A 19,213-nucleotide genomic window follows, 5' to 3' on the forward strand; every position below is an offset into this window, starting at 1 on the left:
GGGTTGGCCAAGAATGGGGGTGCTCTTTGCAGCCTGGGTGGGAGGCAGGTCCTAGCCCCCAACACACCCCTGGCTGAGAACCCAGCCAGGAGAAGACGGTCACACACACTAGTGCCCTCTCTGTGGGGGAACTGAGGTGGGGCCATTTCTCCCTTGTGTTCTCTCTACAGTGACCATGTAATAATACTTTCAAAAGAAAAGAAAACATACAAAAACAAAACAAAATGACTACCAGGGAAGGGGAGCTACCTCAGCCCTGGCAATGGAGCAGGCCCAACCCAGGTCTCCCCCAAACCAAACCGCGCTGCTTGGTGGAGACGGAAAAAGGACAAAGAGGGGCTCTGTCTGACTTTCCTTATGTGCTACATGACCCCTGGGGAGGGCGGGTGGGCGGCCCCATACCTCTGACAGCATGATGTACTGGCCCCTCCTGCCCAGCGTGATGCTCAGCAGGTCGTAGATGGCTGCCGCGTTCTGCAGGCTCACTGTCCGGTCCTCCTTCTGCTCCGGCATCCGGCTCAGCACCACATCCCGAGTTGCCTGTGGGTGGGACATGGTTTAGGAGAGAGTGAGGATGGAAAACAAGCCAGTGCCTCCCCACAGGGCCGCCCTCTCTGGCCCAGTCACCGTCACCCTTCCAAAGGGGACCCAGGCCAAGCAGGTGGCCTACCCCCAGAGACAGCCAAACCTCCTTTTCCCGCCCCCACTTTCACCCCATGTAGGCCATCCTTGAAAGAGAAATCCCTCCCCCCTTATCCCAGGTTGGGGGAAGGTGGGATGTAGGTTCTTAGGACTTAAGCCTCTGGTATTCGATATTTTATTCTGAAAAACGGTCAAGCCTACCGAAAAGTTACAAGAATAGTACAATAACCATAAACTCCTCAGCTAGATCCATCAATCATTAACATTTACCACGTATGCTCTGCCTCTGTCTATATATATTATTATTATTTTGCTGAACCATTTGGAAGTACGTTACAAACATGACCCTTCACCTCTAATTACAAGTGGACATTCTCTGATAGAACCACAATTAAAACATTGTCATCATCAATTTTGACTCATAACAACCCCATGTGACAGAGCAGAACTGCCCCACAGGGTTTTCTATGTTATGATCTTATGGAGCAGTTTGGCAGGTCTTTTCTCCTGTGGGGTGGCCGGTGGGTACGAACCACCAACCTTTCAGCTAGCAGCAGTCAAATCCTTAACACTGTGCCACGAGGATTCCTTCTTCCTTTCCATAAAATCAAAAAAACCCACTGCCATTAAGTCAATTCCAACTAACAGTGACTCCATAGGACAGAATGGGACGGCCCATAGGGTTTCCAAGCCTGTAATCTTTATGGAAGCAGACTGCCACATCTTTCTCCCATGGAGCTCGCTGACTTTTTGGTTAGCAGCCTAGTGCTTTGCCACTGTGCCACCAGGGATCCTTAGAGAATCACAATAAAGCCCGACCTGATGCCATTGAGTAGATTCCAACTCATAGAGGCCCTATAGGACAGAGCAGAACTACCACCACAGGGTTTCCAAGGAGCAGCTGGTGGATTTGAACTGTCGACCTGTTGGTTAGGAGACAAGCTCTTAACAACTGCGCCACCATAGGAATGCCAAATTCAGGAAATGAAGCATCCATGATACTATTACCTAATCCCAGTCCATGTTCTAATTTCACCACCTGATCCATGCATCTCTTTTATAGCCATTACTCTTTCTCCTCCCAGGATCCACCCCGCTGCCATGTCTCTTTAGTTTCCTTTCATCTAGAAGAGTTCCTCAGCCTTTCCCTGTCTGTTATGGCACTGGTGTTTCCGAGGAGTACACAGTTCCTTGTGCGTCTGTGATTGTCCATACACAGCAAGAGCTACAGGCAGCCATGAAGCCGTCAGGATCAGGTAGGCCAGGGTGGCTCACAGCGTAGAGCTCAGCCCCTCGGTGCCCTCTTCTCTCCCTCTACAGCCCCCCACCCAGTCTCTCTGACAAGGATCCCTTCCCATGCCCCTCCCTCCTTCCCATCACCTCTGCATCCAGCTGGACCCTATCCTTGGTTCCTTCCAACCTCAGATCTCTCCTCCCTGTCCCTCCTCAAAGAAATCTTCCCCAAACCCAAGGACTCCATACTTGGCATCTGGCACGGGCACCCAGAATTTGAGTAGCTCACAGAGTTGCCAGATGGCTGCTCAGGGGGAGAGAAACTAAGCTTTATGAGGGGGCGATTCTGTACAACTCGAAGAGGGGGAGCTCCCATATCACCAAGCCTGAAACTCCACCATCAAGGACTCCGGACCCTCTTGTTCTGTGGCCTGTGGTGTGAGCCCCATCCCCTGGCTGCCCCACCTCCTTGTTCACCCTTTCCCTGGGGGCAGCACTCAGCCTTAGAGCAGAAGAAAGAGGGCTCAGGGACTGAGCAGCTGCAGGTATCCTGAGGGGTCTCTGAGCAGGAACAGAGCAGGGACCAGGCTGGGGAGCTCTAGAACCTGAAAAGAGACCCCACACCCCAGCCAAGGCAAGCAAGTGCTGTGTGCTCCCCCAGGGACATGGTCTGGCCCCAGGAAAGGGTGCCTGGCTGCCAGAAAACCCCGAGAAAAGCTGAGCCTACTTGCTAAACAAGAGCTGGTCAGGCACTGCAAAGGGTTAACAGAGAGAAAGTAGAGAGGGAAAGTGCCAGAGAAATCCCCCTCCTTCCCTGTGAAATCCACCCACACCAGCACCAACAGAAGGGAAAGAGAAGGGAAGAAATGCTGAGAGGCTCCACAGGAGCTATTTTACTGAGCCAGTGTACCCCAGCCCTCACCTCCAGCGACTCCCCAACCCTCACCATAGAGGAGACCTCCACAAGGCAGCAGAGAGGGTAGGGGGATGAGGGGACCAGGGAAACACAGTCCCTGTCCTTGGAAGACCTCAGGAAGGGGCGATGGGAAATGGGAGCATCAGTACACAAGCCACAAACCCAATCTGGCCCAGCATTTTGGCTGGAGGGAGAGGTCATGACAGAGAAAGGGGCAACGCCAGGCAGTCTACAGGGGTGGGTAGGGAAGAGCTGGCTGAGCATGTCCAGTGTCCGGGAATCCACCCATGCGTACCCACCATGCTCAGGGAACAGTGAGCAGTGAGCCGTCACCACAGGCCTCAGGCACAGCAACCCCTGCCAAAGTCCCATCTCCCAACACCACCCCTGCCTCAGACTATCTCAGGATAAAGTCTGAACTCCCGTCTTGGCGGCTGCTCTTGACTGCGAGGCTCCTCTCCACCAGCTCCCACGCTCCCTCTAGCCACAGGGAACTCTCTGCAGCCCCTACCCCACCACGTCTGTCTTTGGTCAGGCTGGTCAACCTGCAATACCCTCCCGTCCCTCACAACCCAGATCAGGTATCTCCCTCCCTCGGGCCACTATCCCTGACCCATCTCCCAGCTAGGCCAAGCTGTCCTCTCCCAACTTCCTGGGCACACACTCTATGCCTGGGCGCCCTAGCTGACTTCCCAGTTCTTGAGGGCGGGACTGTGACTGTGCTCTGTGTCTCTAGACTCCCATCCCCAGCACAGTGCTCAGACAGAGAACTTCACTCAGCCACATTTGCTGAACGAGTGTCATTTGAGGGAGAAGGATTTTTGTGCCTGACACGGAATCTTCCTCCTGTCCACCAAAGACCTGGACCTTTGAGAGGGCAGGATCTTTCAACGTGTGTCTGGGACAGGCAGGAGTGGATTTCCAGAACTGTTAATTAGGTCCCAAGACCAGGACCAGGAGAATAGCAGCACAGCTCCTAGTGGTCAGGCCTCCTGACCAGGAGACCACAGGCAAGGAGTCCTGTGTGCGCTCCCTCCTGCCTGGGCCAAGAGCAAAGCATGGGTCCCTAGAGGAGGAAGGCCAAAAGCCAAGTCTGCTTGCCGTGGTTACCATGGCTTTGGGGCAGGACTGCTGTGAAATGCAGGCTCCCAAGTGGTTGCTGGGCAGCGACAGAGTATGTAACCAATGGCAACAGGGTGGGGTGGGGGAAATCAGGCTTTGCCGGAAGGAAGCCGTGGGGGCTGTCTGGGCACAGCCGGGCAAGAACACAGGTGCAGTTCAGGGCCAGAGGAAGCCTCAAGGACAAGGCCCCAGACACTTGTTTGGACACCGCCCAGCTGTCCACAAACTAGCCCCCATTTCTCTAGCCACATTCTCTTTCACCATTTAAATGACCTCTTTGCTAGGAAACCCTCCTGATTTATGCAGTAGCAGACTGAAGGAGCTTGTCTGTATTTACATATTCTCCCCATCTCCTCCTTACTTCTTGTTGTCAGTTACCCTCCAGTCGATTCCAACTCACAGCGGCCCCACGTGTGCAGAGTAGAACTGCTCCAGAGGATTTCCAAGGCTGTGACCTTTTGGAAGCAGATGGCCAGGCCTGTCTTCTGAGGCACCTCTGGGTAGGTTCGAACCTCCAATCTTCCGGCTACTTGTCAAGTGCCTAACTTCGCACCACCTAGGGGCTTCCTCCTCACTATTCTAGGAATAATGGAAGAATATTCCCTCCTGGTTTCTCTCAGCCTAGTGGGCTCACTGCCATCACCTCTGCCTACCCCCAAGCTCCCCAGGTCAGGGGCTGCGCTGCTCTCAGTGACTCCTTTAAGTCAGGCATTTAATCCCAGGGCTCATGCAGTTATCCTGAGGTCCTGGCTGTTCTCCCAGGGATGGCCTCTCCTAGGGTAAGGGAGATTCGCCCTCAGGCCTTCCAGCCAGTCGGAAGAAGCAAAGCCACCGAAACAATGTTCCTCCCCCTGTCCCCATCAGCCAACAGCTCATCACTGCCAGCATGACCCACTTCTGGTCCTTGGACAATAACACACAAAGCAAATATGGCGGCTTGTGAGTCTGTTTCTGCAGGCAGGCTGGCCCTCATGAAACCTGAGGCTTGGGAAACCCTTGTACAAACAGCCATCCCTTCTGAGTGTGTGGTGTATTACTCTCTCAGGAGCAGAATCTTCATGTCCAGCGTCTCATCTGGCCTCACGGCCACCCTGAGGGGGACAGGGATGAAAGTACCACGAAACTACTGACCGCCCTTTGCAGACATGGAGACTGAGCCCCAGAGGGTGAACTAACTAACCAGTACCAGGTCCCAGGGAGTTGAGGCTGGACCTCTGCCCTGCACTCTAGCTGCCTCCTGGGCGCCCCCTGCCAGTTCTTTTTCCAACCCCGCCAGATGCGAGTCTGGTTCTGGGCACCTGCTGGCACTGACCTTCGCTTGGCCCAGCCCTGTTTCTCCTCTCTAGTCCTGGACACGCACAGGGCTCCAGCTATGAGAAGGAAAGGGGCCTAACTCGGTAGAGTGCTTTGCAAGTGGCATCTCCTAATTCTCACGATGACCTTGCCGGGCACTGTCATTCCTATTCGACAGACAAGAAGGCTAAGTGAGGCCAGAAGGCCAGGTGGGCAGCCTACGGCATACAGAGAGGGGGCCGAGACCCGGTTAGAATCCAGGCAGTCTGACTTCACACCTGGCTCCTTCCCCGCCTCCCAGGACGTGTCCAATAGGCACCACAACGCCATCAGAAGCCCCAGGATAAAAAAACACAAGGCTGGGCTTTCCTCCTCCAACCCTGGGTGCCACTCCTCTGCAGAGAACACGCTTCTCTAGTGAGCGGCGCGTCCATGGCCTGGCTGTCCGTGGGCCCAGGAGCAGCCTCAGGGCTGCTGCCACTGCCCACGACATGCACCCCCGGAAAGGGGTCTCTTGGCAGCATTTGTGCCAGTGTGGCCCCCTCCCTAGAGGCCGCTGCAATGCTCAGCTCTACTGCTGGCTCCCTCCAGGAGACATAATTACCACCAGCTCTCTTCCTGCCAGTCCACAGAGCCAAGAAATAACACGCTCCATGATATATCCCATCAACTTAGTGACCCAGGCCGGCCCACGCCAGTCTCCGCTCTCCTGTCACGTCAGAAATCACAGCCCTTCCTGCCAGCGAGGAAGACAGGCTGTCCCTGGTCTCCTGAGCGCAGCACCCGGAGTGCGCTCAAGCTGGCACGTTATTAGACCCTTCATCAGCCGCAGCCTTCAGCAGGGCAGGGGCTTGTGTCAGAACCAGGTGCCCAAAGCTGGAACCAACTGCTCATCGGCAGAATCCCAAGTGGACTCAAGCCCAGGAAGCACTTTTTTTTTTAACCGACTGATCGCCTCAAACCAATTTTTCTCCCAACCAAATCTGAACTTAAGTGTTTTCTAACATGACTGAGTCAGAACCTAGAGCTTATCAGGACGAAATGAAAATTCCCTGTACATCCACGATGTACAAGGCACCTTTGTGTTTGTTCTCTTAATCCATCAAACACCTGCAAGAGAGACCTCACTAGCCCCGTTTGCAGAGGAGGAAACTAAGGCTCAGGGAGGTAAGAAACTTGAGCAGGCCCACAAAGGGTTGTGAGTAGTAAACTGAAGATTCAAATTGCCAGGTGCCCACTGTTGGGCATGACACAAAGTCACAGAGGCCTGGGCAACCTCACCTCACCCTCATTCCACACCAGGCCTTTGCACCCTTTCAGTTTCCAAGAGCCTGACCCCAGCAGTAACTTCTGCCCCAGTGGAACAGAACAGGGACCAGGGATTCAGCTTGCTTTCGCACATATTCTCACGCGATGGTTCCACAGTCTAGAAATGACAAAAAAGCCAGGACCTCCTGGTTCCCTGACCGAGAGTCAGGCTGCTTTGACACATGATTCTTTCCAAAACTAGAATTTGCATTTGGGGTTCAGCAGGCTGGAGTAATGCCTTCTGATTTGGGATCAGAATTTCCTCCACATCCCTGGGCACACACTGCACGAGAGGACAGTACCTCTGGGGCAGCGACCACATTGAATTGTTCATCACTGTATCTCCAGTGCTTACTACAGGCCTGGCACACTGTAGCTGCTCAAACAATGCTGGAGGGAGGGAGAAGAGGAGGAAGGAGAGAAGGGAGGAAGGGAGGGACGGAGGAAGGGAGGAAGAGAGAGGAGAGAGAGAGGGATGGATGGAGGGGTGGGTGGAAGGAGGGAGGGATGGGTGGAGAGAGGGAGGAAGGGATGGGTGGAGAGAGGGAGGGAGGGATGGAGGGATGGGTGGAGAGAGGGAGGGATGGGTAGAGAGAGGGAGGGAGGGATGGAGAGATGGAGGTAGGGATAGGTGGAGGGAGAGAAAGATGGATGGAAGGAAGAAGGGAGGAGGGATGGAGGGATGGGTGGAGAGAGGGAGGGAGGGAGGGAAGGAGGGATGGGTGGAGGGAGGGATGAATGGATGGATGGATGGGTGGAGAAAGAGAGGGATGGGCGGAGGAAGGGAGGGAGGGATGGGTAGAGGGAGGGAAGGATGGACGGATGGAAGGAAGGAAGGAGGGAGAGAGGGATGGATTGAAGGAAGGAAGAAGGGAGGGATGGGTGGAGGGAGGGAAGGAAGGATGGAAGGAAGAAGGGAGGGAGGGAGGAAGGCAGAGGAGGGAAAGAGGGATGGAGGGAGGGAGGGAGGGAGGGAGGGATGGGTGGATGGACAGTCAGATGGACGAATGAATGGATGGATGGATAAATGGATGGGTGGATGGATGGGTGGATTGACGGACAGATGGATGTTTAAATGCCCTTTTGGCCTGGAAGCCTCAAAACTGGGTCCAAAACACAAATCTTCTTCAACCAGTAGTAACGCATATCCCTTGCACACTCATAAAAGCACTTCTATTTGCCTCTTGAAAGACAATGGCCTCCCCATTCATTCTGATCACACACACTCTGCCCTCAGCAAAATCCATGTTCAAAGGACCAGCCCACATGCAGACCCCACGCAGCTACTCCTCTGGTTCCCAAACTATAAAATAGGGGCTCACAGGTCAGGAAACTTGCAAACACCCTTTCCTGGAGCAGCTGCTCTGGCAGTCCCCTGGGTGAGGAGCTATGATTACTGTGCCTCCTGGCAGGCTGTACCCACGTGAGTGTCATGGGAAATACCTCATACCTGAATCCTGCAGGTATTAGGAGAACAGCCAGCTGCTGTTCTAGAGGTTTCTCCTCCAGCCCATCATCTGCCATCCAACTGAGAGATGGGCAAAGAGAGACGGGGGAAATCCTACAGATTTATGGAGGCCAGGCACAGCTGCAGGGTTCAGCTGAGGGGTCGGTTCAGGAGCCCGGGAGGCTGGCATAGCTAGAGCCGTACCCTAGTGCCATCACTGATCAAATGTGTGAGCTGGAGGGAAGCAGGGTGCAAAACCAGAGCAGGAGAGACGCAGAGGCTGTCTGGTCACCCTGAGAAACAGCTCCAAGCCAGAGGACAAATCCAGACGCCAGGAGGAAAGCCCTCTGTAGATGAGACAGCAAAGCTAAAGTCCATGGCCAGTGCTCTGCCCCAAACTCCTCAAGTTTCCACCTGTCTGACAGGCTGGGTATGAGCAAGAGAAAACGAACCAGCCAGACCCGTGTGAGGCGCCCCTCCAAGCTACAGTGCAAACAGCGCTGAGCAGTTCCTCTCCTTGCGTCCTACAGGACTTTTCCAGTATGCCCGTGTGGTCAGCCGGCCTGGACTTCCCCAAGCCCCCCCGGCAAGGCTAGCCATCCACACACCCTCTTGCAGAAGGACAGAGCTGCTTGGAGGGAAGCCACATATTCAGGAAACTTCCCCTTAGCTCCAATGTGGGCCACTTTTTAGTAAAAGGCCACTCTCTACTTTGAAACCTAGGTCGGCTTGAGGATTTGGGGGCAAGAACCTTAATGGCAAGGCACCTGAATTCTGGGTTCTGGGGACCCAGATCAAGCAGAGGCCACGGAAAAGGCTCAGGGACACAGAGCCCAGCTTCATTCCCTGCCAAGGATAAAAATGATAATTCTCATACAGACCGGCACCTCCCATTTACAAACCCCTCCTCAAGCCTTGTCTCGTTTGACGCTCCATATTATACCCCTACCCCTTTTACAGATGAGAAAACCGAGGATCAGAGCAGTTAATAAGTGGTAGAATCGGAACTGAAACCCTGTTCAGGCTCCACGTCCTGTGCTCTGGAGGCTATCGAGGGAGACGGATGTGGTTTGAATCACAGCTCCAAGGCTTATTGGTATGTGATCTGCGCCGAGCCATGTACCCGTTCTAGACCTGACTTTTTAAAAATAATATTTTATTGTTTTCAGTGGAAGTTTACATAACAAATTAGGTTCTTATTGAACAATCCCTACAATTTGTTCGGTAACATTGGTTACATTTTTCACAGTGTGTCAATGTTCTCCTTACTTCCTTTTAGTTCGTTCCCTTTCCGTTACCTAATCTAGTTTCCCTGCCCCCTTGCCTTCTCATTTTTGCTTTCAAGCGTAAGTTGACTGCTTCGTCTCATATAGACGATAGACCTTACTTCTCTAATCTGTAAAATGGGAAGACAGCAGTGTTAGACGGAACCACATGAAACTGTCGTTTTTGTAGGTCATCACCAATCAAAAATTGGCAATTTTATTCCCATAAAAAGACCAGGCTTAATGGTCTGACTGAGACTGGAGGGGCCCTGATGGTCATGGTCCCCAAACCCTTTGATAGCCCAACATTGGAACCATTCCCAAAACCAACTCTACTGACAGGGATTGGCCTGGACTGTAAGATAGACAATGATGCTGGTAAGGAGTGAATTTCCTGGCTCAAGTAGACACATGAGACTATGTGGGCGACTCCTGTCTGGTGGCGAGATGAGAAGGAAGAGGCAGACGGGCTGGTTGAATGGACACTGGGGAATGTAGGGTAGAGAGGAGGAATGTGCTGTCTCATTAAGGCGAGAGTAGCTGGGAGTGCATGGTGGGTGTGAATGGCTGTGTGAGAGACTGACTTGATTTGTAAACTTCCACCTAAAGTACAATAAATAAATTTTTTAAAAATTGGCAATTTTATATGGAAACATAAAAAAAAAAATGCATGGTGGGTGTGAATGGCTGTATGAGAGACTGACTTGATTTGTAAACTTCCACCTAAAGTACAATAAATAAATTTTTTAAAAATTGGCAATTTTATATGGAAACATAATGCCTGCTTAAATGATATGATCGGAAACCCTGGTGGCATAGTGGTTAAGTGCTATGGCTGCTAACCAAAGGGTTGGCAGTTCAAATCTGCCAGGCTCTCCTTGGAAACTCTATGGGGCAGTTCTATTCTGTCCTATAGGGTCGCTATGAGTCGGAATCGACTTGACGGCAGTGGTTTTTTTTTAAATGAGATGATCAGCTTGGAACCTGGCTGAGACAGGACCTAAAAAAATTCCTGCTCTCATCTTTTTACCATCCACCTGTGGACTACACTGTAATCCCTCCTGAGACAGGTGACTGCAGTGTGGTATCTCCTAAGGAGGCAGGCGGCAAAATGGCTAACATGGCAGATGTGCAAGGAGCAGGGAGGGGTGCTGGTCTGTGTGTGGGGCTCCATGATTAGAAACCAGGCCTCAGTGTGGTCAGAGCCAGGTCTGTTTTCTGTGAAAAGTGCACTGTTCTGTGAAAATTAGGTCTGCCACTTGGTCACCGTGAAGGTTAATTTTATGAGTCAAGGTGGCTGGACTGTAGTGCCCAGCTGTGTGGTCAAGCACTAGTCGAGCTGTTGCTGTGAAGGCGTTTTGTAGATGTGGCTCCCATTTAGATCCGTGGACTCTAAGTAAAGCACTTTAGCCTCCATAACGTGGGCGGGCCTCGTCCAATCAGCCAAAGGCCTTAAGAGCAAACACTGAGGTTTCCTGAGGGGAAGAATTCTGCCTCCAGGCTGTAATATGGATATCCCGCAGATTTCAGACTTGCCAGCTGCCACAATTATGTGAGGCAATTTCTTAAAATATCCACCTTTCTCTCTGTGTACATACACACACACACACACACACACACACATATCCTAGTCGTTCTGTTTCCCTGGAGAACCCTGGCTGATATAGCACCTGTCTCCACATCTGCCTAACCAGCTGTGTGTTCCCTCCCTTGAATAGCCACCTCACAAGGACATTTGTGCCCCTTCATAGGAACTCCTGGGTCCTAAATGGCCCAGGACTGGCTGGTGGGAGTCCATCTCTCTGTCCCACCCCACCACAGTCCAGCGTCCCTCCTCCTGTCCACTCACCAGGAGACCTGCTGTGCTGGAAGCAACCCCCGGACCACAGCTCTCCATACAAGTCCTGGCTCACATGGTTCCAGACGCGCAAACGAACATCATTTTTGGCTGTTGGGGGATCCCCCTCGTGGGGTCTTTGTGTCTTAACCTCCACTTCCATCCACTGCTTTCAGGATGCAGTTTTAAAGAACCTCAGGCTCGTGGCCCCCAGCTCACGCACTCTCTGGGCCTCTCTTCTGGTACTCCCCTTCACCCCTACCTCCGAAGAGTCCTACCCATTCTTGATCTCATTACCTCCTGGACCACCCAAACACACGGCTCCCCTCTTCACTGAGCCAACAAAGTGCTTTGGGCCAGGACCACCGCGGGGTACTTGGCCAACACTGCCACACTGCCTGGTACCGTGACCGTGTGTGTGTGTGTGTGTGTGCACGCGCGCACGTTTGCTTTGTGACCCCACCCAGACACAGCAAGTGGGTCTTGTGAACATATCTACCCCACGCTCTATGTGTGCCTTGTCCAGCCCTCTTGCTCCCTCCTCTGCTTTATTTCCCCACGGCACATACACACTGATGAATGGGGTATTTTTCTGATTAACACACCACCTGGCTCCCTCACTAGAATGTAAGCTCCCTGCAGGCAGGGATTATTCTCAGCTCCATTTGCTGCTGCATCTGTGGCCTCCAAAAGAGAGCCTGGCACAAACTGATACCTGCTTAACAGCTGCTAAATGAGCGAATGGATTCCTTCTATTGGCACAGTGACCTCTGAATTACTGTCATTTTACAGGCGAGGAAGCTGAGGCTCCAAGAGAGGCAGTGACTTGCCCATGACCCTCAGTTAATGAGAGGCAGAGGTGGGCCCTGAATCCGGGCTTCTGCCTCCAAAGCTCATGCTCCTTCCACTCCCTGGTGTCTGGCACCGCACCCAGCACTGGGCTGATCAACGCATACTACCGACTGCTCAAGATTCCTCTTCTGTAATCCCAGAAGAGGTGGGTGGGGACTTGGGCCCTTAATCCCTATTCATCAGGTGGCAGGTCCTGGGGCCCCAAATGCAGCCCTGTGTACCCAGGCCCAAACCTCATGAGTGAGACTCGCCCCTTGGGCAGAAGGGCAGGTCTAAGAAGCTCCCCGTTTGGGGACACCCTGGGAGGCAGAGCTCTGCCAGGACCTGGTGGCCAGGGCCCGAGGCCCACGGCCCCGCCCACAGGGTCAGAGGCCCCCGAGAAGACCTGCAGCTTACCATGGACTCACTGATGAGGAGGAGCAGGAGCGCTTCCTCGATGTTGTCCTTCGGGCAATAGAGGCTGCAAGACACAAACGGCAACCCTGGCTCCAACACACCCTCACAGCGAAGCTGCCCTGCGGCCCCAGAGTCAGCAGCAGCCCCATAAGGTGACCTTCTCCTGCATAATTCACGGGCACCCGATACCTTCTGCTGCTCTTAAACATGCCCTGAGTTACAGAGCTGAAAGGGGGCGGCAGCTGCTGGGCTAGAGACACACAGATGTTCCTGGGGTAGTGAGCGTCCCCTTGGGCATCCACCAAGTGCTGGGCAAAGACCGGAACCAGCAGGAAAGCAGCTCTGCTAGTTGGTCACAGGTGTAGCTTTCGCTTATCAGCACAAAAAAGAGAGAAGGTGTATCAAGTGAGATTATTAGGAAGGCAGATAGCCCCCAAATAATTTGTTTGGCCTATGGATGCCTTAGAGGGTTCTCCCCTCACCCCAGCCCCTACCCTGAATCCTGTCTTCTCTCTCCTACTTGGCTCCTGCTGACCCTAAAGAGTCTGCCTGGCAGGGAGCTGGATGGTGCTTGGAAGAGACCAGGGGATGGGGAGAAGGCCCATGAGCAGGGCCTGGATGCTGGGTGTGGACATGAGGCTGCGTGGCCCGGCGGGGCAGCCAGGGCTTACTTGTCTCCTTCGTAGAGCTGAGGTTTCCGCAGGGCCTGCGTGATGAAGGTGTTCTCCTCCTTGCTCATGAACTCGGGCAGAGGGTGGGACAGGGGGTTCCAGTAGCACTCCTCGCTCAGGGAGTGAAGCAGGACCCCCGCCAGGTGCTTAGCAGCCATCTGCCAGAAGAAAGAGAAGGAATCAAGATGAGACACCCATCACTCTGCCCCACCAGGGCCTAGAGTGCCCTCCCTCCACCATCTGCCAAGCCTGCCTGACTTGCAATGTGTAGGGGGGCTCCCCTGGGACCCCACTTCTCCCTCCCGAGGATGCTGCTGGCCGTTCAGTTCCTACAGTACTGCCCCACCTCTGCGGTGGCCTTGAATGGGTACAACTTTAATCTTTTCTCTTCTCTCCTCTCTTAGACAAGAAGGACAACTCCTCCTTCTCCTGATCCCGTGGGTAACCCCCAAATAATCTGTCAGGTGCAGCTCTGAGTACTCAGCAAGCCCTTGCAGAGTTGGAGAAAAGCATAAAGCCACAGGTACAGACCACTTTCTCGGCCAGATGCCTCGTCTGGTATTTGACTGATAACTCCAGAGCTTGTAGAACTGCCCCATGGTGTTTCCAAGGAATGGCTGGTGGATTCAAACTCCAACCTTCTGGTTAGCACCTGTAGGTCTTCACCAGTGCACCACCAGGGCGCCCAGAGCTAAAAGCAGTAGTGGCTCTGATTTTGGGTGAACTGACTTTAGGGTCTAAGAAGGTAGGCTTAAATCAGGACAGGAAAGCAGAGTCAATGTTACTTCATAAAATCACAAACAGATCCTTACGGATTAGCACACCACCCTGCAAGGCACAGTTTTGCTCAGGGAAGGTTGGGTGATCGGTTTCAACTCTGATCTAATGCTAGGGGATAGCTGCCGTGCTGTGACGAGGATGAGGAGGGTGCCTCCCAGGCTCAGTGGGAAAGAATGCTGAGATTGGTTAACAGCGTCTGCCACGAGGACAGATGGGAGGGTAGGAGCGGGCACCCAACATACTGCCACCCTGGGTCAGGGGCTGCCTGCCGGGACTTCTGTTGTGTCCCACTGAAATCTGACCCCTGAACAAACCAGCCCCAGCCGGCCCCAGCCCCAGGGCCACCTCCGAGTTACCACTTTGAAGTTCTGAGTTGCTTTGGTCTCCACCATCCGTAGGACCTCCCGGAGCTCTCTCATTCCTTTCACGATGTTTCTGGTGGGAAGACAGCAGAAGCAGGGTCATTACCAGCCTAGTTCCCACAAAGGGTCCTTTTCAAACCTGCAGACACTAGGACGGAGCCCGTCTGAGTTTTATTTGAAAACAATAACTGAAATGAAAAGGTTAAAGTTGTAATACTGGGACCCTCGTAGCCTGGGAAGTCAACTATCAGAGAACATAAAGGATCCCTTCTCCCCCAAAGCACCCCAGTTTACGACCAGAAGGGGACCAAGACTATTTCAAACAAGGTGTTATTTTAGGCCAGGAACCTTGAGCTGGTGTCAGGCTTTTTTCACTCGAGTCAGCCTCAAATTCTCCTTCTTCCCCCGCTATATCGGGTCAACTCCGAATCTGAATCCGATCTAGGCTCTAGGCCAACCTATACTACCTCAGGCTTAGGTGGCCACCCAACCGGTCTCGCCACCCCCTCCAGTCAGCTCTCTGTGCCTTGAAGCATTTTCCAATCTTTCAAAAGGGAAACACACAGCTAAGAAACACGCAGACTTTCCTTATATAAAACTGAAGCAAGTTTCTTGAAACAATACCCATTTCTACTAGGTATAATCCACTCTGGAATTTTCTATATTACCTCTCCCCCTACCTCCACCCCACTCCTTTTTTTTTTTTACTGTGGTGAAAATATACACACCAGAACATTGGCCAACACCTTCACCTCCATTTTTTTTAATGCTGGCCACGCCCCACCCAATAGATCCACAATGCCTTGTGGCCTGCAGTTTGAAAAACACTGTTCCTACCACGAAAGGTGTCCGCCTGATATGCAAAAGCCATCTTTTGCCCCCTCCTGCCTGCCAGGTTAGTCTGGGTCTTCAGTACAGCTCCTAGGCCTTCTGTGCCTACTGCTTACCTGTCTCCCATCTCAATGCCCACCTGCGTGATCTGCGGTCTCTATTTCAAGGCTTTGCACAGACTTCTCCCACCGCCTAGAACATCCTTGATCCTATTCATCCTTCGAAAACCTCTTGCAACGTTGCTTCCTCCATGAAGCCTCCTGCCCACCCCTGCTGCATTGCTCTTTCACCGTTCATTTCTCTTCTGGATCAATGACCACATCACCACATTGTGCAGTGATTGTCTGTTTGTGGGTCTGACTTCCCTCCCACATCGTGTGCCTCTGGAGGGCAGGTCTCGTGTCTTATTTGTTCCTGAAATTCAGCCCCAGCACAGATCCTGGCACACAGCAGGAGCTCAATAAATGTCCAAGGAAGTAGAGGGACTGTCCCTTCTCCTTTGCTCAGGTGGTCCCAGGATCACTTCCTACAGGGAAAGCAGAGGCTGCCAGGCCAGCAAGTGTGGAAAAGGAAAGATCAAAAAGGGTGGGAGCCCAAATCTGGCAGCCAGCAATGTCCCGGGAGCCTCTCCTTCACATCTGCACGTAACAGGTTGCTGGAGGCTCTGAACAAGTTTGTACATCAAGACTCCGCCTTCTAAGAACCTCTGGTCTCAAACAAGAAAGCCAAAACTATGTAAACTACAAACATTATAAATAATAACAACAAAAAACAGTTATTACAGGTGCCGCTGAGTCAATTTCAACTCATGGCAACCTCCTGTGTCAGAGCAGAAGTGTGCTCCACAGGTTTTCAATAGCCGATTTTTCAAAGTAGATTGTCAGGCCTTTCTTCTGAGGTGCCTCTGGGTATTCCCTAGGTGGCACAAACCATTTGTGCTCAACTGCTACCCAAAGGTTGGCGGTTCGAACCCACTCAGCAGTACCATGGAAGAAAGGGCCTAGTGGTCTGCTTGGTTAAGATTACAGCCAAGAAAACCCCATGGAGCACAGTTATACGCTGTAACACATGGGGTCACCATGAGCGGAATCAGCTCAATGACAACTAACACCACTGACGACAGACTGCCAGGCTTTCTTCCAAGGCACCTCTGGGTGGACTCATACCTCCAACCTTTTTGTTAGTACCACCCAGGGACTCTGTGTGAATCGTCTGCACCACCCAGGGACTCCATTATCAATACAGACCATGATTTTTAGGGCTGAGAATGGAGGCCAAGACCCCTGAAGTAGACTCAGACTCAGAAAGACCCTCCCTAGCCTGGTTAGTGGTTCTGCAGAATCCAGAAGCCAAGCAGGAGAGAGAACCTTAGCCTGCTCAGAGACAGGTTCAAGTCCAGGTGCGGCCTCTCCCAGCTGTGTGGCCTGGGGAAGCAGGCTCACCTGTGAGGGCTGCGTTCTCCTTGTCGATAAAATGAGGACTTGGTTTTAGACTAGCGTCTCTGACTTTGGTCATTAGCACACCACTTTCACAATTTTTGGCACTAGCTGCATACCACTGGTGTTATTTACTTAACACTTCTCCTTATATTTTCTTTCCTTTTATCTCAGTAGGTATCGCGCCCTGATCAAAAATGTCAGAAATCATGGATTTGGTGTGCTTGTTATTTTTTGCCAATACATATTATATACAGAAGTATTTTTTAAAAGTCTGTGTATCACTTAAAACGACCTTGCCTGCTACTAGGGATATTTGTCCCGTGCTCTGACAAACAATGGTTTAGACTAGTGGATCTCAAAGCGTGGTCCCTGGACCGGCATCTCCAGACCGACCGGATGGGGAACTCCAGGCCGGAGCCCAGCTAGCAGTGCTTTAACAAGCCTCCAGGGGATTAAGGTGGTGGCTCCGCGTTTCAGAACCACGGGTTTAGATGCTTTCTGAAGCCTAAGAAGCTAGGTTTCAGAAGGGACACTTTAACCCAGAACCCCAGCTTTGCAGACAGACCCTAAATCTGTAATCTTGGGAAAGCGAAGCAGCCTCTCCGAGTCCTAGTTTCTGTCTGTAAAAGGAGGAAATGTCATCGAACTGTGTGTGTGAAGATGGTTGAAACGTCAAAGGTCGATGAAAAAATGTGGGAGGGGAGGATGCTTCGTCGCTGCCCCATACTGTGTCAGCAGCACGAATGTACGTGAAGTTGCAAGCGCACCCAGACATAGGGTAAACCAAAAAGAAAAAAAGAGTGCCATCGAGTTGATTCCGACTCATAGCGACCCTATAGGACGGCGCAGAGCTGCCCCATAGAGTTTCCAAGAAGCACCTGGCAGATTTGAACTGCTGGCCCTTTGGTTAACGGCCGTAGCACTTAACCACTACGCCACCAGGGAGGGTTTCCAGACATGGGGTAAATACTAGTTTTCTTTTCTCCTTAGAATTTATATATTAAAGATCATATGCTTTAATTTACCACACTGTTTTACATGGACGTTCAGGAACTAACAACTATGGGGACGGGAAGAGAAGTGCCTGGGGAGATCTTGCAGCTTTGTGTCCACCTTTCTCCTCCCACCACCCAGGCCTCCAGGGGACATAAAAGCAGGATTCCTTATAGACACCTCAGGGCTAGACAACCCAAGCCCAGGGACAGGCCCATGAGCCCCCCACAAGCCTGGGTAGGAAGATCTGCAGCTAGAGGTGCTTCTGCCCCACGGAGTCTCAGAAAAGAACCCAGAGCTAGACAGCAAGCAGGCCACGGGCCGGGCCAGGTTGAGGGGAGAGCAGCAGAGAGAGAAGAAAGACATCCAGCCCCTTTTCAAGCACTCACACTGCATGACTGCCCCAGAAAAGAGGGCAAACGGCTGAGTCTGGGAGCTCAGTCTGCGGGAGGGCACTGGCCTGGCAGTTGGGCCAGACGGCTACAGGCTGAGCCGGGCTGGACCCCGGGGCTGCCCCAGGCCCCACCGCCCAGTGCCTGGAGAAGACCAGTGGGTGATTTTCTACTCTGGAGCTACCTGGCAGCCTTCTCCCTGGCAGGCCTGGCCCAGGCTGTTATCTGAAAGCCGGAGCCAAGAAGTGACTGTAGCCCCTTCTTCCCGCTACAGTGTGAGGGTTATCCTCCAGGCACCACTGCTGGACAGACTCCACCTACCTTCTCCAGGGAGCCTCGAGGTCACTCTGTAGTTTTTTCTACAGGGTCAATACTAACAGAGTGCTCCCCTTGGGGGCAGGGGGCGAAGGTCCCTGGGTAGCTCAAGCAGTTCGAACCCACCCAGCAGCTCCGCAGAAGGCCTGGCCATCAGCTCCCAGAAAGACCCCAGCCAAGAAAATCCTATGACACAGTTCTACTCTGTAGCACATGGGGTCGCGATGAGTCAGAATCAACTCGACAGCAGTGGGTTTTCACTGGCGGCTTGTGAGAAATGTAGAATCTCAGGAATCCCTGCCCCAATACACACAATGCATTACGGAATCAGCACTGCATTTTAACAAGATCCCAGGTCCCGAAAGTTAAGTGCAGTTTTACCACTTTCAAATCTATGAGGGATTTGGGGATTTAAATAAACTCTCAGGAATCCTTCAGCAAAGCAAATGATCACTCACAGGCGTCTTCTGGATAAATCCCGATTTTTACTGCTTAAAGGGAAAACCCAGCACTGAGGCTCCAGGGGCCAGGACCGGCAGAGTTTCAGGCCCTCACCTGGCGCTGGCATGCTGAGATATTGGCATTGCCCCCTCTGCCTCAGCTTACCCCTCTGGGAAACGAGAAACCAGCTGTAGCTTCTCCAGCACTCCCCAGATGGCCGCAAGCCTGAAGCAACCCTGTTCTGGGTCTAAAGCTGCCCACGCCAGGTAAAGCTCGGGCTTTTTGAGCCATTTCCGGCAGCCCCAACAAAGGTCAGCTTGAAAGCTCTCTTTGTTCCCCATCTCTCATGGTGACCTTTCTGAGCAAAGCTGCCTACTTTTAACAATATCCACACAGGGCCTCAAACAAACCCTGGCCCAGAAACAGGCTGTGTGGGGGGAGGCCAGGAAGCCATTTATTCCAACTAAAGTAAACCCCGACTGGCCAGGAACAGAAAGAAAGAGGAGGCGTGCTTGCAGGATGGGTCAAGAAAAACAGCTCATCGTAGGGGAGGCTTCAGGTGGGGCATGCAAGGTGGAGATGCCAAGCTCTCTGGTCCCTGTCAACAGTAGCAACAGTGCAGATCTTTCAAAGTGCTTCAGTCTTCAACCACCTAGGAGGTCGGAGAAGCAGGCTTCA

At 52.6% G+C, this 19,213-nt stretch overlaps 1 protein-coding gene across 3 annotated transcripts in view; it reads right to left on the reverse strand.

Annotated features, from left to right (window-relative positions):
* TTC7A (tetratricopeptide repeat domain 7A) overlaps nt 1-19,213 on the reverse strand; it is a 158,811-nt gene that overhangs the window by 71,338 nt on the left and 68,260 nt on the right. For all 3 annotated transcript variants that reach the window (XM_064277131.1, XM_023557263.2, XM_023557262.2), the window contains 4 exons: nt 14,119-14,197; nt 12,983-13,140; nt 12,312-12,375; nt 403-540 (listed from right to left, as the gene is read on the reverse strand). In XM_064277131.1, the coding sequence (XP_064133201.1) occupies nt 403-540; nt 12,312-12,375; nt 12,983-13,140; nt 14,119-14,197 (439 nt within the window). The remainder of the gene's footprint in view (nt 1-402; nt 541-12,311; nt 12,376-12,982; nt 13,141-14,118; nt 14,198-19,213) is intronic.

This window comes from Loxodonta africana, chromosome 26 (genome assembly GCF_030014295.1).
Source record: "Loxodonta africana isolate mLoxAfr1 chromosome 26, mLoxAfr1.hap2, whole genome shotgun sequence".
NCBI lineage: Eukaryota > Metazoa > Chordata > Mammalia > Proboscidea > Elephantidae > Loxodonta > Loxodonta africana.